At 35.4% G+C, this 21104-nt stretch overlaps 1 protein-coding gene across 2 annotated transcripts in view; it reads left to right on the top strand.

Moving 5' to 3' along the window:
• Positions 1-21104, top strand: part of NBEA (neurobeachin) — a 743995-nt gene that overhangs the window by 686108 nt on the left and 36783 nt on the right. For both annotated transcript variants that reach the window (XM_023208811.1, XM_023208812.1), the window contains exon 49: positions 6259-6426. In XM_023208811.1, coding sequence (XP_023064579.1) covers positions 6259-6426 — 168 coding nt within the window. The remainder of the gene's footprint in view (positions 1-6258; positions 6427-21104) is intronic.

The raw sequence follows: 21104 nt of genomic DNA, 5'->3' as shown, positions 1-21104 counted from the left end.
CAATGTGCAAAAATCACAAGCATTCTTATACACCAGTAACAGACAAACGGAGAACCAAATCACTCCCATTCACAATTGCTTCAGAGAGAATAAAATACCTAGGAATCCAACTTACAAGGGATGTGAAGGACCTCTTCAAGGAGAACTACAAACCACTGCTCAGTAAAATGAAAGAGGACACAAACAAATGGAAGAACATTCCATGCTCGTGGATAGGAAGAATCAATATCGTGAAAGTGGCCATAGTGCCCAAGGTAATTTATAGATTCACTGCCATCCCCATCAAGCTACCAAAGACTTTCTTCACAGAATTGGAAAAAACTACTTTAAAGTTCATGTGGAACCAAAAAAGAGCCTGCATTGTCAAGACAGTCCTAAGTCAAAAGAATAAAACTGGAGGCATCACACTACCTGACTTCAAACTATACTACAAGTCTACAGTAACCAAAACAGCATGGTACTGGTACCAAATCAGAGATATAGACCAATGGAACAGAATAGAGCCCTCGGAAATAATACCACACGTCTACAACCATCTGATCTTTGACAAATCTGACAAAAACAAGAAATGGGGAAAGGATTCCCTATTTAATAAATGATGTTGGGAAAACTGGCTAGCCATATGTAGAAAGCTGAATCTGGATCCCTTCTTTACATCTTATACTAAAATTAATTCAAGATGGATTAAAGACTTAAATGTTAGACCTAAAACCATAAAAACCCTAGAAGAAAACCTAGGCAATACCATTCAGGCCATTGGCATGGGCAAGGACTTCATGACTAAAACACCAAAAGCAACGGCAACAAAAGCCAAAATTGACAAATGGGATCTGATTAAATTAAAGAGCTTCTGCACAGCAAAAGAAACTGCTATCAGAGTGAACAGGCAACCTACAGAATGGGAGAAAATTTTTGCAATCTACTCATCTGACAAATCTACAAAGAACTCAAACAAATTTACAAGGAAAAAACCCCATCAAAAAGTGGGCAAAGGATATGAACAGACACTTCTCAAAAGAAGACATTTATGCAGCCAATAGACACATGAAAAAAAATGCTCATCATCACTGGGCATCAGAGAAATGCAAATCAAAACCACAGTGACATACCATCTCACACCAGTTAGAATGGCGATCATTAAAAAGTCAGGAAACAACATGTGCTGGAGAGGATGTGGAGAAATAGGAACTCTTTTACACTGTTAGTGGGAGTGTAAAGTAGTTCAACCATTGTGGAAGACAATGTGGCGATTCCTCAAGGATCTAGAACTAGAAATACCATTTGACCCAGCCATCCCATTACTGGGTATATGTCCAAAGGATTATAAATCATGCTGCTATATAGACACATGCACACGTATATTTATTGTGGCACTATTCACAATAGCAAAGACTTGGAACCAACCCAAATGTCCATCAATGATAGACTGGATTAAGAAAATGTGACACACATACACCATGGAATACTATGCAACCATAAAAAAGGATGAGTTCATGTCCTTTGTAGGGACGTGGATGAAGCTGGAAACCATCATTCTCGACAAACTATCACAAGGACAAAAAACACCACATGTTCTCACTCATAGGTGGGAATTGAACAATGAGAACACTTGGACACAGGAAGGGGAATATCACATACCGGAGCCTGTCATGGAGTTGGGGGAGGGGGGAGGGATAGCATTGGGAGATATACCTAATGTAAATGACGAGTGTAAATGATGAGTTAATGGGTGCAGCACACAACATGGTGCATGTATACACATGTAACAAACCTGCTTGTTGTGCACATGTACCCTAGAACTTAAAGTATAATAAAAACAAAGAAAAGCAAAAAAAGACTATTATGAGCATCTATGAGCTAATAAATTTTAAAACTGAGATGAAAGGGATGAATACTGAGAAAAATATTTAAAATGTCAAAATTGAGACTTCCAAGGCTTACGGAAATGTAAATGGTAAAATCTTCCCATCCCAACCCCCCAAAATTCAAGGCCCAAATTACATTACACGTAAATTCTACCAAATTTTCAACAGATAATGAATTGATTTTCTTATACCAATTGTTTCAGGAAACATGGAAAGCTATCCAGCTAGTTTTATGAGGCTAATGGGATCTCAATTCCAAAAATAGTGAAGGGGAGGAAACAGAAATAAGGCTTATTTCATGTACAGCTGTAAATATAAAAATTCTAAATGAACTATTATCAATGTTATTAAATGTGTGTATATGCCTGTGTATGTGTATATGTCTGTGTGTGTGTGTGTGTGTGTATATGTGTGTTGCATCAGAACTAAGTAGAGTTTAACCCTTAAGATCAGGAAAAAGACAGGGATTTTCCACATCACCACTGCTGTTTTACATAGTTCTTAAGGCTAAGAACAATTCTATAAGAAAAAAAAAGTTACAGGTATAACTACTAAGACTTGCTACAAACACAATCAACTTCTAGAAGTCAGTATCATTGTTCTACATCATTAATAACCAAGTATAAAATATAGTTTTAAAATGTTACAGTTGCATCAAAATTTATGAAGTATCTGGGAATAAACTTAACCAAGAACACTAAGATAAAACTTTTATGGACAACATTTTAATTTTTAACTCTAAAGAAGGACATAGAAAATGATCTGTATAAATTTGGGGAGCTTGGATAGTAAAACCTAATATCAGTGTTCACAAATTAATTTATAAATTCACTGGCATTCCAATCAAATTCTTTTGATATATCTATACACTTAATGTAAAAGTTACGAAGAATAAATGTTCCTGAATAGCCTAGTTAATCCTGAAAAAAAGAATAAATTCTACCACATGTTGAGATACGTAAGAAATAAGATAATTAAGATAAATTGAGGTAATAATAGAAATTAAAAATACAGAAAGCTGGACACACACATATGTTGACATGATAAATACATAGAAGAGAGAACAAAAGAATATAAAGATAAATTAGGATAATAATAGAAATGAAAAATATAGAAAGCTGGGGACACACGTATCTAGACATGATAGATACATAGGAGAGAGAGCAAAAGAAAAAGGAAGGAGGCTGGACTTCTTCTATGTAGATTATGATATTATCTGTAAATAATGACTGTTTTATATCTTCATTTCAAATATATATTCACACAGTAAAGATAACACCATACATCTCTGAGAAAAGGAATTTTTGTTTAATAGACAGTATTGGAAAAACTGACTCACTGTATAAACAAAAATAATACTGGACCCATATCTAATATCATATATGAATGAAAGTAGATCTAGATTAATTAAAGATCAAAATATAAAAAGTAAAACCATAAATATAAAGCTAATTGATAAAAATATAGTTATCTCTGTAATTCAAGACAAAACCCCAAAGCATAAACATTTTTAAAACATGATTTGATGATCTCAAAATTAAGAAAATATATGTAACAAAGAACATGGATAAAGTTAATAGATATATGACATTTGGGAGAATGCATTTGCAGTGTTTCAAACCAACAAGGAACTCTTACCTAAAATATGTAAATCAGACTAGGTGCAGTTGCTCACATCTGTAATGCCAGCACTTTGGGAGGCCGAGGCAGGCAGATTAAATGAGCTCAGGAGTTTGAGACCAGCCTGGGCAACATGGCAAAACCCTGTCCCTGCAATACAAAAGTACAAAATACTAAAATACGAAAATTAGCCAGGCATGATGGCGCATGCCTGTAGTCCCAGCTACTCAGGAGGCTGAGGTGGAAGGATCACTTGAGCCCAGGAGGCGGAGGTTGCAGTGAGCTGAGATCGCACCACTGCACTCCACCCTGGGCCATAGAGTGAGATCCTGTCTAAAAATTAATAATAATAAAATTAAATATATAAATCAACAATATAAAGACAAGAACCTCCATTTTTTAAATGGGTAAAGGATATGAACAGGAAATTTACAGAAGAGGAAACCCAAAAGACCAGGAAGCATATTAAAAAGCTATCAAATCTGTTAGTAATTTGAGAAATACAAATTAAAACAATGAGATATTATTTTGTATCCCTTATACTGGCCAAAATTAGAAACCTGGATAATACTAAGAGTATTCTATACACCTGATCTTCAGGTGTATAGAAACTGTCATGCACTGCTAGAGAGTGGGCATTGATGACTCACATTAAGTATGCATTCCCAGTCCTACTCCAGATTATAAATCCCAAAGGAATTCTCACAAAGATCCAAAAGGGGCATTTATCACAGGCATGTGTCATGGGGATTAGAGGCAGCCTTGTGTTTGTTACCAGGGGAGTTTTGTGCAGCCATGAGAAGCAATGGGCTAGTCACACAGTGACACAGGTAGATTTTTTAAATAATACTAAGTGAGAAAAGTAAGGAACAAAATGGAAATTTTGACCCTATATATTTTTATAGTTCAAAAGTATATCCACAAAAGAATGAGTAATATTTTATAAGGGCACATGCAAACAAAAGGAGAAACATTAAATACATTACAGTTACTGCCTAAGGTAGTGGAAGGAAATGAAAATAGGAGATGGAGATAAAAGAGAAAAAATATATTTTAAAAGCTCAAATTATTGAAAAGTCATCATTCCCACTACCACTCATGATTCCATTAGGTATTTTATTCAATAATGGTTTTACTCTAATAGAGATAATAGTAAATTTCATCAAACCTTTCTTTAGTGGTATCTATAAGATATATTTGTAATGAATGCTGCTTAGCTGATCATGTTGGTAAAATCTTCTTTTAAATTGTATATCTGATTCCATTACTAATTTGAATTCCTGTGAATAGGTTTGAGCAATAGTTACTCAATAATGAACTTCTATTTACTCATTTTTAAATCCCTTCATTTATTGCATCAGACACTGAAAATGTTACTGCATAGTTAGACTGACCTTTTTCTTAATTGAATAGTTATAGAGAATCGACAAAGTCATTTATACAAATTGACCAAACTAATATAGACATAATACAGAATTTTAACCATCTCTTCTTTTGGACTTTGTCTCATTTCCTATGTTCTACTCTGAACTGTTATTTCAAGATGGATGAGATAGACAGTATAGAAATTCTGTTTAGCTTTAGTACGGAAACTGCTCTTTCACAAAATGTCATTGTTTACATTGCTGAATGAGAAACATCCACACTAATTGGTGTAGATGAAATACAAAAAATGTTGAAAGGAGTAAATCAGGAAAGGGATTGAAGGGAATAAATTACTAGTTAAATGCGATCACAGGAAAAGTTGAAAAGTATTATTTATAATATTTTATATACTTAACAAATGAAAAGCAGTTTTTGACAATCTAAGAAATCATTTATTCATTAAGTGAATTCCAAATTGGTTTCAACACCATGGAAGTCACAGAGAATGACTTTGTTCACATATTTAGTGACAGCCATAATTTAGAAATTGTCTTATATGGCTATGCATAGCTGAAATTTATGAAGCTAGATGTCCAGCTCTTTTTCATGTTGAAATCAGTGTCCTCTTTAAATCAACAGGAAGTTGATGATAAATGACTGCAGTAAGTGAGAGGCGTAGTGAGTCATGCACCATCACTGCTTATTTCACAGACCTGAGCAAGACTCCCTACCTACCTGTCAAGACCTCTAGGAGGCTTCTGATGGATTCTTAGGAAATAAAAAGGCCTTTTTTTTTTTCTTCTGTTTATGGAAACTTAGTATGGCCCTTGATTCTCAGTAATTTATATTTCTTTCCCATTAGTTAGCAAACATCCAAAATTGCCCAGTGATTCCCAAACTGTATAATAGCTGAGTTAATTCATAGCAGAAGAAAGACATTCCCTTCTAGTCATCTCAGAGGTAAGCTGGAGGACTTCAGGCAGGAAAATAAATGTATATCAGAGTTTCTCATAAAACTGCTTCATTTCAAACTAATATTTAAAAATGAGAAATGAAATTGTTGTAACATGGTATTAAAAAAAGGTATTTTAAATTATTTTTCTTCTAAACATGAGTGTATTTTTATAAGAAATTTATTTATATTAAATCATATTGTGTACCTAATGGAGCCAAGAGAAAGTTTAGCATTTTAGAAAGAGAAAATTTTCATTTAGATCTCTGTAAAATACTGCTGAGGTAGTGTTTTTCCATTTCTAGGAACTGAAGATCTGATACATATAAATCAAGTATAGAAATGTAAAGAGCATATTCTCCTTTTTATATATAATATTTCAAAGTAAAAAAAAGAAAGGATATGAAGGTCTACTAAGTTTTGATGGTCTCTCATTTCTTCCTTGACTCATTTCAGGCCCTAGAAAGTGAATTTGTTTCTTGCCAACTTCATCAGTGGATCGACCTTATATTTGGCTATAAGCAGCGAGGACCAGAAGCAGTTCGTGCTCTGAATGTTTTTCACTACTTGACTTATGAAGGCTCTGTGAATCTGGATAGCATCACTGATCCTGTGCTCAGGGAGGTAGGTGTTAAGTCCTATATTATTCCAAAAATTTCTGTCATCTCTCAAACACAAATTTGACATTCCATCTCTTTCTGTATAATTTTTTTTCAATGTAACTTTTTACAAAACATAGATTTCAGGTTCTTGATGTATGTGGAAAAATTGAAAAAAGGCCCAAAACAAGTAATGAGACCAGTATGTGGTTCCTTTTTAACTTGCAGACACTTTTAATATACTTCTATATCTATATTTTATTTTTCTTACTTCAAAATTTGCATTAAAATATGTAATGCTTTATGTGTGTTAGTAATAAATGAAACCTAGCTGAATATTTAAATGGGAATATTTTACATTAAAATAATCTGCCACTGTGGCTATTCTTAAAAATAAAAGCACAAGTGCTGGGATTTCAGTGGCTCTTGCCTGTAATCCCAGCACTTTGGGAGGCCAAGGTGGGCAGATGACTTGAGCCCAGGAGTTTGAGACCAGGCTGGCCAATATGCTGAAACCCCATCTCTATAAAAAATACAAAAATTAGCAGGGTGTGGTGGCGCAGGCCTGTGGTCCCAGCTACTCCGGGGCCTGAGGTGGGAGGATCGCTTGAACACAGGAGGCAGAGGTTGCCATGAGCCAAGATTGCACCATTGCACTCCAGCCTGGGTGACAGAGTGAGACCCTGTCTCAAAAACATAATAAATAAATAAAAGCAATATTTCTACCTTTTAGACAGAATACTCAAAAAATACATGAATGAAATAGATGCGGTTATGCTATTTTATTCCTATGTGTTCTCAATCTGAAATGTTTATAGCTAACAGTTGGGAATTATGTGCTGTAGTATGTGTATAGTATTTTTAGTGAAAATATTCATATAAAATATTGCTGAAATCACTTCTACATTGCACAAAATTTTAGATAAGTGGAAAGAGTGAAGATGCAACAGCTGCTACGTAAGTGTTGCTTCAAGGAAGTGATATCCCAGTCTTCCATTCTACCAGATATTTGCCATCTGTCGTATGCAAAACAAGTAATCATTTCTGCGTCTCCAGCCAGTGGAATGCTTTCCTTATTTTTTATTTTAGAGGTGGAAAACTTGTAGATTGGAGCAATGAAGCTCTACAGAAAAATTTGCATTCATAAGTTTATTTCTTATATACCTCTATAAAATTAAAATGACTCTATTTGCATGGTTCAAACAGAGAAGAGGGAAAGGAAAGGAAGAGCCTCATAATCATTGATCCTTGGACCCTTAGGGCAAAATATTCTGAGAACACGTTGCAAGCATATTATTAGGGGCAATATTGTACCATATTGTGTGTACAAGAAGATAAAATTATTGCCTGAAGCCAAGAGGAAAACATAGAGACAGAATGAATGAATGAATGAGAGAGAAGGCAGGTATTATGAAATAAGGAATTTTCTCTGCAAATCATTACACTCACCCAACTGAGTATCCCCGGTTGTGTGTAAATTGTAATCAGATTATTTGGTAGGAGAAATTCTGAGCTTAATTATTCTCTTAACTATATACCCTTGCTTACCACATGCCTGTTTTATTAAATACTTTATAAAGTAAATTATTCTAAGGCTGATACCTTTTAGAATCAGGAAAAAAAATAATTGTAATAGTTCATCTTTATATTCCAAGATCAACTCTAAATTGTCTTTTGACTTCTAAATGTCATAGACATTTCTGCTTTTGGATATTTTGTTATACATTTTTACCCATTATAATAAAGCTCTGTCTTATAAAGAAAGTTAAAAGTTAATCCTATTGGGCAAAACAAATTAAATACATTAAATACAAAATAAAATAATACATTAAATACAAAATAAAATACATTAAGCATCTTATACGTGATGAAAGTGCAAGGCAGCATTAAAACTGACAGCAAAATAGCAGGTTTTTCCAATTTAAATGAGGGTTTAAAAATAGATAACTGAAAGAATTTGAAAATGGAATTAAAACGGAAACTTATTTTACATGGATACAGTGTTCATTATTTGAATCTTATCAAAATACCTGTTTCTACAAAATAACACGTCATTGCTTTGGGCAGTGAAAAAATTGTGTATAAGGCTTTGTTAATGTAGAACTTCTTAATGAAACATTACATAGAAATGTAAACATTAAAAATTGTTTTCTGTTGAATGGGAATGGTTCAAGCATATGTTGGCATATTATATAGATGGTCTGAACAATATCTTGTATTACAGCTTTATGACCTTCTAGTGATGCAGACTGTCTACTGCTAGGGTGCCTCAGCTCAGGACTCTGTCTCCTTTCAGCATGCTCATTCGAAGCACATAATTGCCAGACACTCAGGTTTCATTAGAGAGACCCAGAGTCATACTGTGAAATGTATATTCTTTCTCCCCAAACCCCTTGCCCACTTCCTCAACCCTATAATTCTGTGTCAGTTGTTAGAACACTACGTGTGAAGGAGCGCATACCTGGAATACTCTTACCTCCCTTCCCCCACCCCCCAGAGGCCTGAGCAAACATCAGCAGAGAGGTTTACCATGGACCTGTGTGGACTCAAGCTTGCTTAGGAAGAGCCTCTGTCTCCTTGTGACCACTAGGGGGCCATTTAGTACAGTGTAGACATAACAGATTAAATGATTTCAAGGAGTGCTAGTTAATTTCCCCTCTCCCACTTCCCACCATTCACCCCTCTAATATATTCCCACTGCTGTTAATGCCAGTTAGCCAAGTAAAAGCTAACAGATTCCCACAAAGACAGTTCTGCAGTAACATTTAAGAATGTGAGGAATGGTGTCCTCCAAAGGACAAGAGCCCACCTGAATCCTGTGAGCTGGGTAAATGAGGCCAAGTCATTCAATTTCACTTTACCTCAGTTGCTGTCTCTGTAAATACATCTATTGTTATAAGAAAGAACCCAGATAAAATGGAGTGAAGTACAGCATATTCATTATTTAGTGGTCATTATGCACCCTTACCTATATGCAACCCCTGTGAGTAGACCATGTGGGAGGCCCAATACCTTTTTTTAAAACATTCTTGTTGAATTCCTGGAGGTCTTGTATTGCTGTATTGTGACTTGAGAGAGTTGATTCTCACCTAAGTGGCTGGACACAGACTCTTGGAAAAAGCAGAGTTTTTAAGGATATTAACCCTTTTATTGAGCTCAATACATTTATTTTATTTGATAATGTTTAGCTTAGTATTTTTAAAATACAAAAGTTATACATTTCGTATAGATAAAACCAAAGGAAGGCTAATTATGGTTACACTAAACCCCAACTAGCCTAAGATGGATTTTTTCATGCTTAAACACTAATTTAAAAAGAAAAATATTTAATATATGAATATCTATATATGTCTCCTTTGTTAAAAAAAAAAAAAAAAATTCTACTACCTGCCTATAAGTTTGAGTTTTGAAGTTAGTGCTAAAGTTTGAGAAATGGCTTAAGGTTATGGATTCATTCTTCCTTGACAGGTGAAATCATGAAGCAGCACTAACCACAGCAATTATGGCATTAAAATGTCAAGAAATTAGAGGTCAGAATAACAGATAATTTTCTTCTCTATGTCAGATTGAAAATTGACATTCTTTGACAGTTTAGGAACTCTGGCTGAGAAAATTATGACAGCTTAACTTATTTTATACTTGTAAAGCAGTAATTGATAATAAACTTTATCATGACAGCCTCTGGGCAGAAACATGACAGAACAGTTCTGGTACAAAGCTCTTCTTAATATGTAAACACTAGATCTGTTGGATAGTAGATATTATTTAAATTGTCTGAAGTCTTGGCTTACATCATAATCTTCTATGCACTTTTTTCATAGATGAGCTGTACTATTTGAGCAGTGTTTTCCAAGAATTATAAAGAATATTTTTTCTTATCCATTTTTATATATTAATAAAAACTATAGGATTTGATTTATATTTTTACTAACTAAATGATGACCAAGAAACTTCATCCTATGACCTGCTTAGGAAAGAGAATATTCTGGTTGGTAATCATTTAGTCCCATGGTTTTTTAACACCTTGATGCTCAAATGTGGTCCATAACCTAGCAGAATCAGCATCACCTGGGGACTTGCTAGAACTTCAGCCTCTCAGGCTTACCCAGCCTACTAAATACGGTTAATGAGATCCCCAGGCAACTTATTTGAGACATTAACCTTTTTTTTATTATTATTATACTTTAAGTTCTAGGGTACATGTGCATAACGTGCAGGTTTGTTACATATGTATACTTGTGCCATGTTGGTGTGCTGCACCCATCAACTCGTCAGCACCCATCAATTCATCATTTATATCAGGTGTAACTCCCAACGCATTCCCTCCCCCCTCCCCCCTCCCCATGATAGACCCCGGTGTGTGATGTTCCCCTTCCCGAGTCCAAGTGATCTCATTGTTCAGTTCCCACCTGTGAGTGAGAACATGCGGTGTTTGGTTTTCTGTTCTTGTGATAGTTTGCTAAGAATGATGGTTTCCAGCTGCATCCATGTCCCAACAAAGGACGCAAATTCATCCTTTTTTATGGCTGCATAGTATTCCATGGTGTATATGTGCCACATTTTAAGCAGCACTGCTCATGAGCTGAGATCGCGCCACAGCACTTCAGCCTGGGTGACAGAGCAAGACTCTTTCTCAAGAAAAGAAAACAAGAAGCACTGCTGTACTAAAGGTGTATTAGAATCATTTCGAAAGCTTTTTTTTTTTTCTTTTTCTACAAAAGTACAGAGAATGGTATAATGAACCTCCATGAACCTATCACCCAATTTCAAAAATTTAAAACTATTTCATCAAAATCTCACCACTCCCCCTGTACTATTTTTTTTTTTAATTTTCCCCAGAGACGGAGCCTCGCTCTGTCACCCAGGCTAAAGTGTAGCAGTGCAATCTTGGCTTACTGCAACCTCCACCTCCCAGGTTCAAGCAATTCTCCCACCTCAGCCTCCCAAGTAGCTGAGATCATAGGCACCCACAACCACACCTGGTTAATTTTTGTATTTTTAGTGGAGACAGCATTTCACCATGTTGGCCAGGATGTTCTTGAACTCCTGACCTCAGGTAATCCACCTGCCTCAGCCTACCAAAGTGCTGGGATTACAGACATGAGCCACTGTGCACAGCCCCCCTGTACTACTTTTAAATACACATGCCATACCCATCTAATTCCCCATCCACTCTATCCTCCCTATCCCATGGGCATCTCAAAATATCCAGGGAAAGGCTTCAAGCAAGTCTTATTTTGAAAAAAAAAATTATCTGGGAATTGCACACACATTCCCAATTAAAAACCATTAATCTAGCCTAGCAGTCTTATTAAATAATGTTTTCAGCTGGGTGCGATGACTCACGCCTGTAATCCCCACACTTTGGGAGGCCAAGGTGGGTGGATCACAAGGTCAGGAGTTCAAGACCAGCCTGACCAATATGGTGAAACCCATCTCTACTAAAAATACAAAAATTAGCCGGGCATGGTGGCCTGTGCCTGTAATCCCAGATACTCGGGAGGCTGAGGCAGGAGAATCACTTGAAACTGGGAGGTGGAGGTTGCAGTGAGCTGAGATCATGCCACTGCCCTGCATTCCAGCCTGGGTGACAGAACGAGACTCCATCTCAATAAATAAATAAATAAAATTATATTTTTCAAGACATCTAGCTATGTGACATCAGAGTCAGGACCTAGGTCAGGTATCCTGGTTCTTGAGTCAAGGCTTCTTTAACCGCATTATTTTCTAGCAATTGAAAAATAACAAAACATACACTTAATTTTATTCATTTTAGGATAATATTCTTCTTGCTTCAAAGTGATTCTTAAAATTGTAAGTTAAGGTATTTTGCTTTTTCAGACTGTAAAGGTTTTTCTGTATTTGATTTATGCTTTTGAATTTGTTACAACTTTCAACTCAGTAAAACTTTCAGTAATCATATAGGGAAAATTTAAATGATTTTAAGAAAACTTATCCCTTTTGTTGATCATTTGATCTCGTCACTTCTCAGAAAAATATAATTTTATTAGTCTTTGAGGCTTCCAAAGGTAGTATGGGGTCATGTTGTAGTTAGTAATTGATTAGTAGTTACTATTACGTGAAGACCACAGAATTTTTTACTGTACTTTTATAAAATAAGTGAAAAATACTTTATTCTAAAATTGTTTTAATAAATTATTACACTTGTGATTATAGACAAAATTATTCAAACCTGTCTGCCTCAGAGTATGATTATATTGTATGCCATAGGCAACAAAAATGGATAGAAAGATGGGAATGAGGTTATTAAGTTGTGTCACAGCTCAACCATTAGTATTTGAGTGACATTAAAGACATTAAAGAACCAGTTAAATTTTATGTACCTGTATTTTCTCACCTAAAAATCACTAAAAAGTGATGACAGAGATGATACCTAATTCATAGGAGAAAAAAATACTTTAAACTATAAAGCACTACACAGGCATTATTACCTAAAGGCATAATTAAATGAAGTATCTTAGAAGAACTTTTGTTTTAATAATTTCTTTATATATGACACCAAAACTATCAATTTAATGAAAAAAAAAGATGTTAGCAAAAGAGAAAATAAGTTAATTTGTTTTTAATATTATTTAGTAAAAACAAGCAATTGTGGTTTTAAAATTTATTTTCCATACTGTCTCCAAAATTTTATAAAGATGGCCTAATTGCAGCCCACTTACTGCCTGTAACATTCTTTCTTGATCTAAATTAGTATTAGCATTTATATCCTTTATATTTTTAAAAGTTTTACATTAGGGCAGGCGCTGTGGCTCATGCCTATAATCCCAGCACTTGGGGAGGTCGAGGTGGGCAGATCATGAGGTCAGGAGATTGAGACCATCCTGGCTAACACGGTGAAACCCCAACTCTACTAAAAATACAAAATATTAGCTGGGCGTGGTGGCTGGCACCTGTAGTCCCAGCTACTGGAGAGGCTGAGGCAGAAGAATGGTGTGAACGCAGGAGGTGCAGCTTGCAGTGAGCCACTGCACTCCAGTCTGGACAACAGTGTGAGACTCCCTCTAAAAAAAAAAAAAGTTTTACTTTAGTGTCATTAGTTTTCTGTTCATATTATCACATGAATTAGCATCACTATTACTGGCATTAAAGTTGTACTGGTTCAGCAAGGGAAAAAAATGGAGTCAGTATTTCAACAGAAGCTGTAAGCATATACCAGGCAAGTTATTAACAAGATACTAAGTTCTGAGCTTGTCATAATACTTGTCATCATTCTGTAGTTGACATTGCCAAACTGAAAATTATTTAAATGGCTTCTTTTTAACGGTGAGAGGTATGCACATAAGCCTATCATAAAGGGCTGTTTTGCTGGCAGCTATTAGAACAGACGAGCCATTGCAATATTTATAGATATACACATTTTTTTGCTGGAAATATATAAATATTAAGTAGTTTGTAATATTACCAGCAGTTGTAAAAATGTGGCATTTTTAGTCTAATTTTCTGTTAATATTTCTTGGTTTTCTTAGCTTATAGTTTCTTTTTCTATCTTTTTCTCAATCTGACAGGAATAACACCACCTCCCTTTGGATTTGCTATGGTGAAAATATGCCCATAGGAAGTAGGCTAGATTACTTCAGTTTTTACTTTATTTTCTTGCTGAAATATTCCTTACTACTACAGAGAGTTGACATGATAAGGCTGTCAAGAACCAGAAGACAGATGTGTCTTTAACCAAAACAGCTGCAATGCTGGCTTTTCTGAGAAGATGAATTCATAAAATGTGTAGGAAAAGAAATTAACACACTTTTTCATCCTGACGATGTAAATGAAGGATAATTTAAAGGCCCATAATGACAACATTGAGGACCTGTACAATCACTGCCTTCTTGAATTCTTTCTATTATTCTTTATTCTCTCATTGACTCCTTTATCACTCAGCCTTTCGTCCCCCCATTTCTGACTCTCTTTGATATGACAAGGAGTATCAACGCTGCTTGCCTGGTCTGTGCGAATGAGTTGTAGCACGAGGTCATCCATTTACAAACGCCGTGATGCCTAATTGTCTTCCTGTGGGGGATGTCCAGGGTTCTTTTCCTGGGCAGTTATTCTGAGAAGTGATTGCAACAAATGATCACAGAGTGGTTGATAAAGATTTCTTAAAACCATCTTAATTTCCCCCTGTAATTACTGGATGTTTTACTGGGATGAAAATTTTAACAGATTCAAAAGCCAAATTCAAATGGAAAGAAAACCCCTACATTTTAATTATTGGAGTGAAAATACATAGTTGGTGTTCTTTAAAGCTAAAGGATCATTTTGGGAACACGAAAAATACCATGATTCCTAAAACCAATAAGGATATATTTTCAAATATATTTGTTATGTGTTTCTCACTGCAAAGATTTGCATTGAGAGCCATAAGGCTTGCATTGCAAAGGTTTGATGAATAAGGTTTTAATATAGAAATTGGTATCAAGGAAATTAATGATACACATTTAATTTTGATTAGTGAATAAATCTTTAATTTAGGTCTATCTTACCTCCTCATAATTACTGCAGTCCTTCGCTAGGCTATGGTCATCAATCATCCACTAGAAAAGCATAAATAATGCAGCTAGTCAAAGTTGGATGTATGTCATTTATGTGACTTGTGCTTCTTTCTCCGCTTTGTGTTATTTTTATTGTGTGGTGTTGGGAAGTGCTAATTATTGATTTTCAGAAATTAACAGCAAGTACTTTCACAAGCATCTAAAGCCATATTTTACTCAAGGGAAGAAGGGTGAAAATTGCAGCCTGCTGTTTATAATAGAAATAGCTGGAAGGGATTTCCTCATCTTCTATTAACATAGATTTCACTTCTATTACACAGTTGTTACCTCAGCATAAATTAACAGTTATTCAAAACATATTGCATGCTTCAATTTGTTGAAATAGATATTACTCAATCTAAGTACCTAGGCATTTCAGTTAGGTGTTTAGAACTCATTTTTAAACATTTTAAACATATTGATAATGAGCCTATTTAAAGCCATTTGTAGTTTCAATATAGTATATCTAAATTACTGTTGCCCATTTATGTCAAAATCAAGAATAATATTTTGTTCTGCTGAATACATCCAATAATATTTTATTCCCACTTTAGTATACTAAAAGTATATGATTTCAATTTGGAATATTTATACCAGCACCTGGTAAACCTGTGTCTCAATGTCATTTGACATACCAAACAAATCTATCTCAGCTTTTTAAAAAAATATTTTTCCATGATTAGACATTTCCAGTGAACTTATAAAGGCCCCCACTTCTCTCTCATTCCTGCTCCTACACCACCACCTCCCGCTCAACTTGTTTTCCTCCTCCTTCACCTCCTGAATCAGCCAGCATAGAGTTTAGTTTATATAAACTTATTCAACCAGGGAAAATTTGGCAGGGATGTCATACTGATTCTTCTCACCTATGGTAAAGGATTTGTGGGTTGAGTCCTCTGCTTAGGTACTATTTAATGATTAACCCCAAAGTGGGCAAAGAACCAGAAACCTGGAAGAATCCTTAAGCAATCATCTGCTAAAATCTTTGCTCCCAGGTAGGCCAATCCCTAAGTCATCTAGAAAAGAGTATTTCAGTTCTCTTCCTGAGTATCAACGAATATTTATTTCAGTGAGACTCTACAGCCTTTCCTATACGCTTACAATATCTATCTCTGAAATATTTAAAATCCTCAACGAAAATGCCCCCTGCCTTGGATAGAATCATTTTTTTGGTCATTCCTACCCCAATATGTAGCAAAACTTAACCAGCATTGCTCTCATTTGTTGTGCCTGAATAACAGTCCTATTTGTATCAGTCAGGATCTCAGCACATTACCTTTCAAAGCGATAATGAAGACTGCAAAGAAACATACACATGACCAGCAAGTATATGCCAGGATCATTCATCATTAGGGAAGTGCAAATCAAAGCTACAGTGAAATACCACCTCACACCCGTTAGGTTAGCTACTACCAAAATAGAAAATAACAAGTGTTAGTGAGGATGTAGAGAAACTGGAAACTTTGTGCACTACTGGTAGGAATATAAAATGCTACCACTGGTATAGCTGCTAGGAAAAGCGATATGGCAATCCTTCAAAACTTAAAAATAGAATTCCCTATGACCCAGCAAATTCTACTTCTGGGTATATATCCGAAAGAATTGAGAGAAGGGTTTCAAAGAGACATTTGTATGCCTTTGTCCATAGGAGCATTTTTCACGTTAGTCAAAACTTGAGGCCAGGCACGGTGGCTCACACCTGTAATCCCAGCACTTTGGGAGGCCGAGGCAGGCAGATCACAAGGTCAGGGGTTTGAGACCAACTTGGCCAATATGGTGAAACCGTGTCTCTACTAAAAATACAAAAATTAGCTGGGCATGGTGGCGGGCACCTATAGTCGCAGCTACTAGGGAGACTGAGGCAGGAGAATCACTTGAACCCGGGAGGCGAAGGTTGCAGTGAGCTGAGATTGCGCCACTGCACTCCAGCCTGGGTGACAGAGCGAGACTCTGTCTCAAAAAAGAAAAAAAAAAAAAAGTTGAAAGCAACCCAAGTGTCCATGGATGGATGAATGGATAAACAAAATGTGGGGTGGTGTATGTGTGTGTAATGCATTACTAGTCAACCTTAAAAAGGAAGGAAATTCTGACACATGCTACAACATGGATGAACCTTGAGGACATTAATACTAAGTGAAAAAAGCTAGTAACAAAAAGACAAATCCTGTATGATTCCACTTCTATGAAGTATCTTAACTAGTCAAAATCAGAGAGAAAGACAGTGGAATAGTGACTCCCGGGGACAGAGGGAGTGGCGAGTTTTTGTTTAATAAATATAGCATTTTCGTTTTAGAAGATGAAAAGAGTTCTGGAGATTGGTTACACAATTGTGTAAGTGTACTTAACACTACTGAACTGTATTCTTAAAAATGGTTAAGATGGTAAATTCTGTGTTATATATATTCTACCACAACTAACTGTTTTTTTTTAAAGGATAATGAAGAACATTTAATAATGGTTCTGTTTACAAAGGTATAGACATGGTAAAGTGGATGAACAAGGGAAAGTGACAAGGAAAGAGAGCCGTTCCCAGAATCTGGCAAGAAAAGTGCTTATCCAACAAGAGCCGTGGCCTTAGGTAGAGGAGTACCGGCCAGGCACTGCCAAAACGGGACTTGGCAGAGAGGGGCCATATAATCCTGTCTCCACTCCTGAGCTGTGTCATTGGCTGAACCCCCCGGGAAGGTAGAGAGCAAGGGAGCACAGGTCTATGGAGGCGCATCTTCCAGAGCCAAGGAAGGTGTCCAGCTCACCCGTCTGTTCCCCCTGGGTTGTTCCTGTCTCTAAGCTAAGAAGGCTTATTTAAGGCTTCCAGGCTTGGGCAGCCACAATCAGCTACATTAACATGCACTCACTCTTCCTACCTGAGTTGACTTATACTTATTTTAAGTGGAAAAATTGAGTGAGCTTGTCATTGATGTCATTGACCTGATTTGGACAGAAAATATTCTGGATGGAGCATTTTCTTTCTGGAGGAAATGGTGCTTACTTTTTCACATTCATTTGTTAAGTGAATTATGTAGTATCACTATTATAATTCAACATGCCAGGGAGGAAGCAGGGATCAGCAAGAGGGTAGGTCACATCATTCTGCTTCGATTTACGCGAAAAGAAAGAAACCAAGAATTCAGGCAGGTAACTGGACAAATCAGAATCCCTCCCTCAAATATTGTCCAATAGCATCTACTAATTAAGGCAAATGTGGTCCCTTTTTACTCAGATTACCAAATATTTGCTTAAAATATTCTAGTAATTTTGCCGGGATAGGTTTAGCCTTAATGCAGTTGATGGTTAAAACAAAAGGAAAAATATTTATTCTTCTATTTTGTGGTTTCTATGAAAAACTAGAAGCAGTTGAATATAAAATAGCATTTTAATGTTTTATATAGTTTAATATTTATAAAGCAAGAAATAACAAAGTACGGATATTATTTGCTTGATTTATTTTGCTCCTGTTTTTCCAGCATTAAAAAGTAATGCTTTATATGATCTTGTTTTATTACAACAATAAACCAGGAGCAAAAGCTTATCAGTTAAAATATAGTCTGCCATTAAGTAACCTTTCCTTTTATCATTTCAGACTTAAAATTCCATTGTTTTTATTTTTTTCCTATCTGGCATTGGTAGAATTGCAGGTGGAACAGAAAGATGGTATCAGTCATGTGTATTTTTTTATTTTGTGTCAAACTTGTATTTTTTGGTTTAAAAAAGAGTAATTTTATGTATTAAAAGCCTTGTAAGTAAGAGCTATACAGTGAGATAAACAAAATGCTAAGGAAACTTTGAAAATCTTTTTCTGTTTTCTCAAGCAACCACTTTTACTACTTTTTTCTTGAATTTTCTGAAAATTGTTAGTGAATTTACTGGTATTTGGATGTAGTTGATATTTTGCATTGTGGGTAGCATATCCTATAGTACTTTATAAAATGCTGATTTTTCTGGAAAACAATTTAAAAGTTTATACAGACCAGGGAGATGGATGAATAGCTCATTTGAGAGCCTATGTTATTAGCTCCTTCGTGCTGTTTGTCATGACTATGTAGACCTGATGGCATTTCATCCGAAAGATAATACTGAACTACATTTACCAAAACAACAACAACAACAACAACAAAACAGTTGTAATCGTTCTATGGAGAAAAATGTAAATAGGTTAAATCTACCTGCAATGTGGAAAAGACAAGATTAACCAAAGTTTTTACCTACCACACACCAGAGAAGGTATGGCTTCTGAATTCTGGCTTACTTGTTTGCCACTTTTAATTTTACCTTAGTAGGAAGTCTTTTATATTAATAAGCAAATGTACAACACGTGAGCACACAGTCACACAGTGTATTTATCGATTTCCTCTGCTGATGATTTAATTCCAGGTATGTATGTTTATTCATAGAGGAGGTAGAACTTTCTTGGAAGAAAAGCCAAAAAGGAAAGAAAACAATTAAGCAAGAAAAAACAGAGGTCAAAGGAATAAGGCATATGTCACATCATAGCTAACACACATGCCCCTTTGTGCCATACCCATGCATAGTGGCCCTGACCTATGAGAAAGAAGAAAGACTCAAGAGAACTTGTTAAGTAAGAAAAAAGGAGACTCCAATGAAGATGTCATAATTTTGTAACTTAGTAGGTGGGTCCCGCAGAATTGTATAAAAGGAGAGCCTCACCAGACTAAGGAATGGGATAATCAGGAAGAATCAGGAAGAATCAGAAAGTAGGAAGAGGACAAAAGGGAAAGTGTCCCTAATAGAAACTTTTCCTTAATGAGAGCTCTGTTTACAGATAAGCAGGTAAAACTGAGTTATGTGTCATATATGTGTTTGCAATCTGAAAATTATGTATACTGTTCAGATTTACTTAGTTTGTTTGTGTATAACTCAGTTCACACTCATCTCTACTTCTCTGCCTATACCTACAAAATTCCATGTTTTAGGGCTTCCTCAAGGCGTTCAACCTACCTGTTTCTTGGTGGGTCTTAGCTTGAGAGAAAAATAAATGCTAAGCGCATGATGTCGTTTCAATAAATAGCGAAACAATTTTTACAATAAGTAAGAATCCATATAACAATTAAAATTTAACACTCTTTAACTTAATTTTTATTTCTACTTTAACAATTCCAGGTAAAGAAATACTAACTATAATTATTTTATGAGACAATTGAGTTTTGATATATACAAGTTTTATTAATAATTTATCAGTACCCTAAAAGACCACACAGTGTAAATCATTACTTTATTTACAGCTTCAAGCATTACATTTTGGGTTCACAAATACAGAAAAGACACAAAACCATTTTGGAGAAACAGTTTGACAGTAAAACTAAACTTACTCCTACCCTATTACTCAGCACTCCCATATCTAGCTATAGACCCTCCAAAAACTGGCTGCTAACCTCCATCAAAAGACATGTACAAGAATCTTCTAAGCAACTTTATTCATAATAACCTGAAACTGTTAACAACCCAAATATCCATCAACAGGAGAATTGATAGATTGTGGTAGGTTAATACAGGGGAATACTATACAGCAAAAAAAAAAAAAAAAAAAAAAAAGAACAAACTACTGATACATACAAGGTTGAATCTTGCAGACATTATGTTGATCAAAAAAAGCAAAAACAGAAAATATGTAGTGTATAACTCAATTTATCAAAAACTCAAGAATAAAAAGTAATCGATGATAAACATCAAAATAGTTATTAACTTGACAGGGTGATGGGGCTAGGTAGGGGGAATAATTGGCTGGGGAGGTACACAAGGTTACCACTATCTATGTATTCTCTCATGTAACCACCACCCAGACCAAGATATGGAACCTTCCAGTTCCATTCCAAAGTCCTCTGTCTTAATCTAGGTGGTGGTTAGAAGAACTGAAAAAATGTATAAACATACATATATACATTCATCAAGCTATACACTTAAGATTAGTGTACCTTATACACTTTTAAACCTTAAAAAATGAGAAATTTGAATAAATAAATAAAAGTGAATGCACATAATAAGCTTAACTGCAAGATACTAAAATCAGTGATTTCTTAATAACATTAAGAAAGAATATTATTTAAGTACAAGCAACTCTATATTTTCATGTTATTCTACCAAAGTGGTGTCTACCAAGGGATGCATGGTCTTTCATAGTTGTAAAACATCAAAG

Source organism: Piliocolobus tephrosceles, chromosome X, assembly GCF_002776525.5.
Source record: "Piliocolobus tephrosceles isolate RC106 chromosome X, ASM277652v3, whole genome shotgun sequence".
Taxonomy (NCBI): domain Eukaryota; kingdom Metazoa; phylum Chordata; class Mammalia; order Primates; family Cercopithecidae; genus Piliocolobus; species Piliocolobus tephrosceles.
The sequence above is the reverse complement of the archived record's forward strand: the minus strand, read 5'-3'. Positions and strand labels throughout refer to the sequence as shown.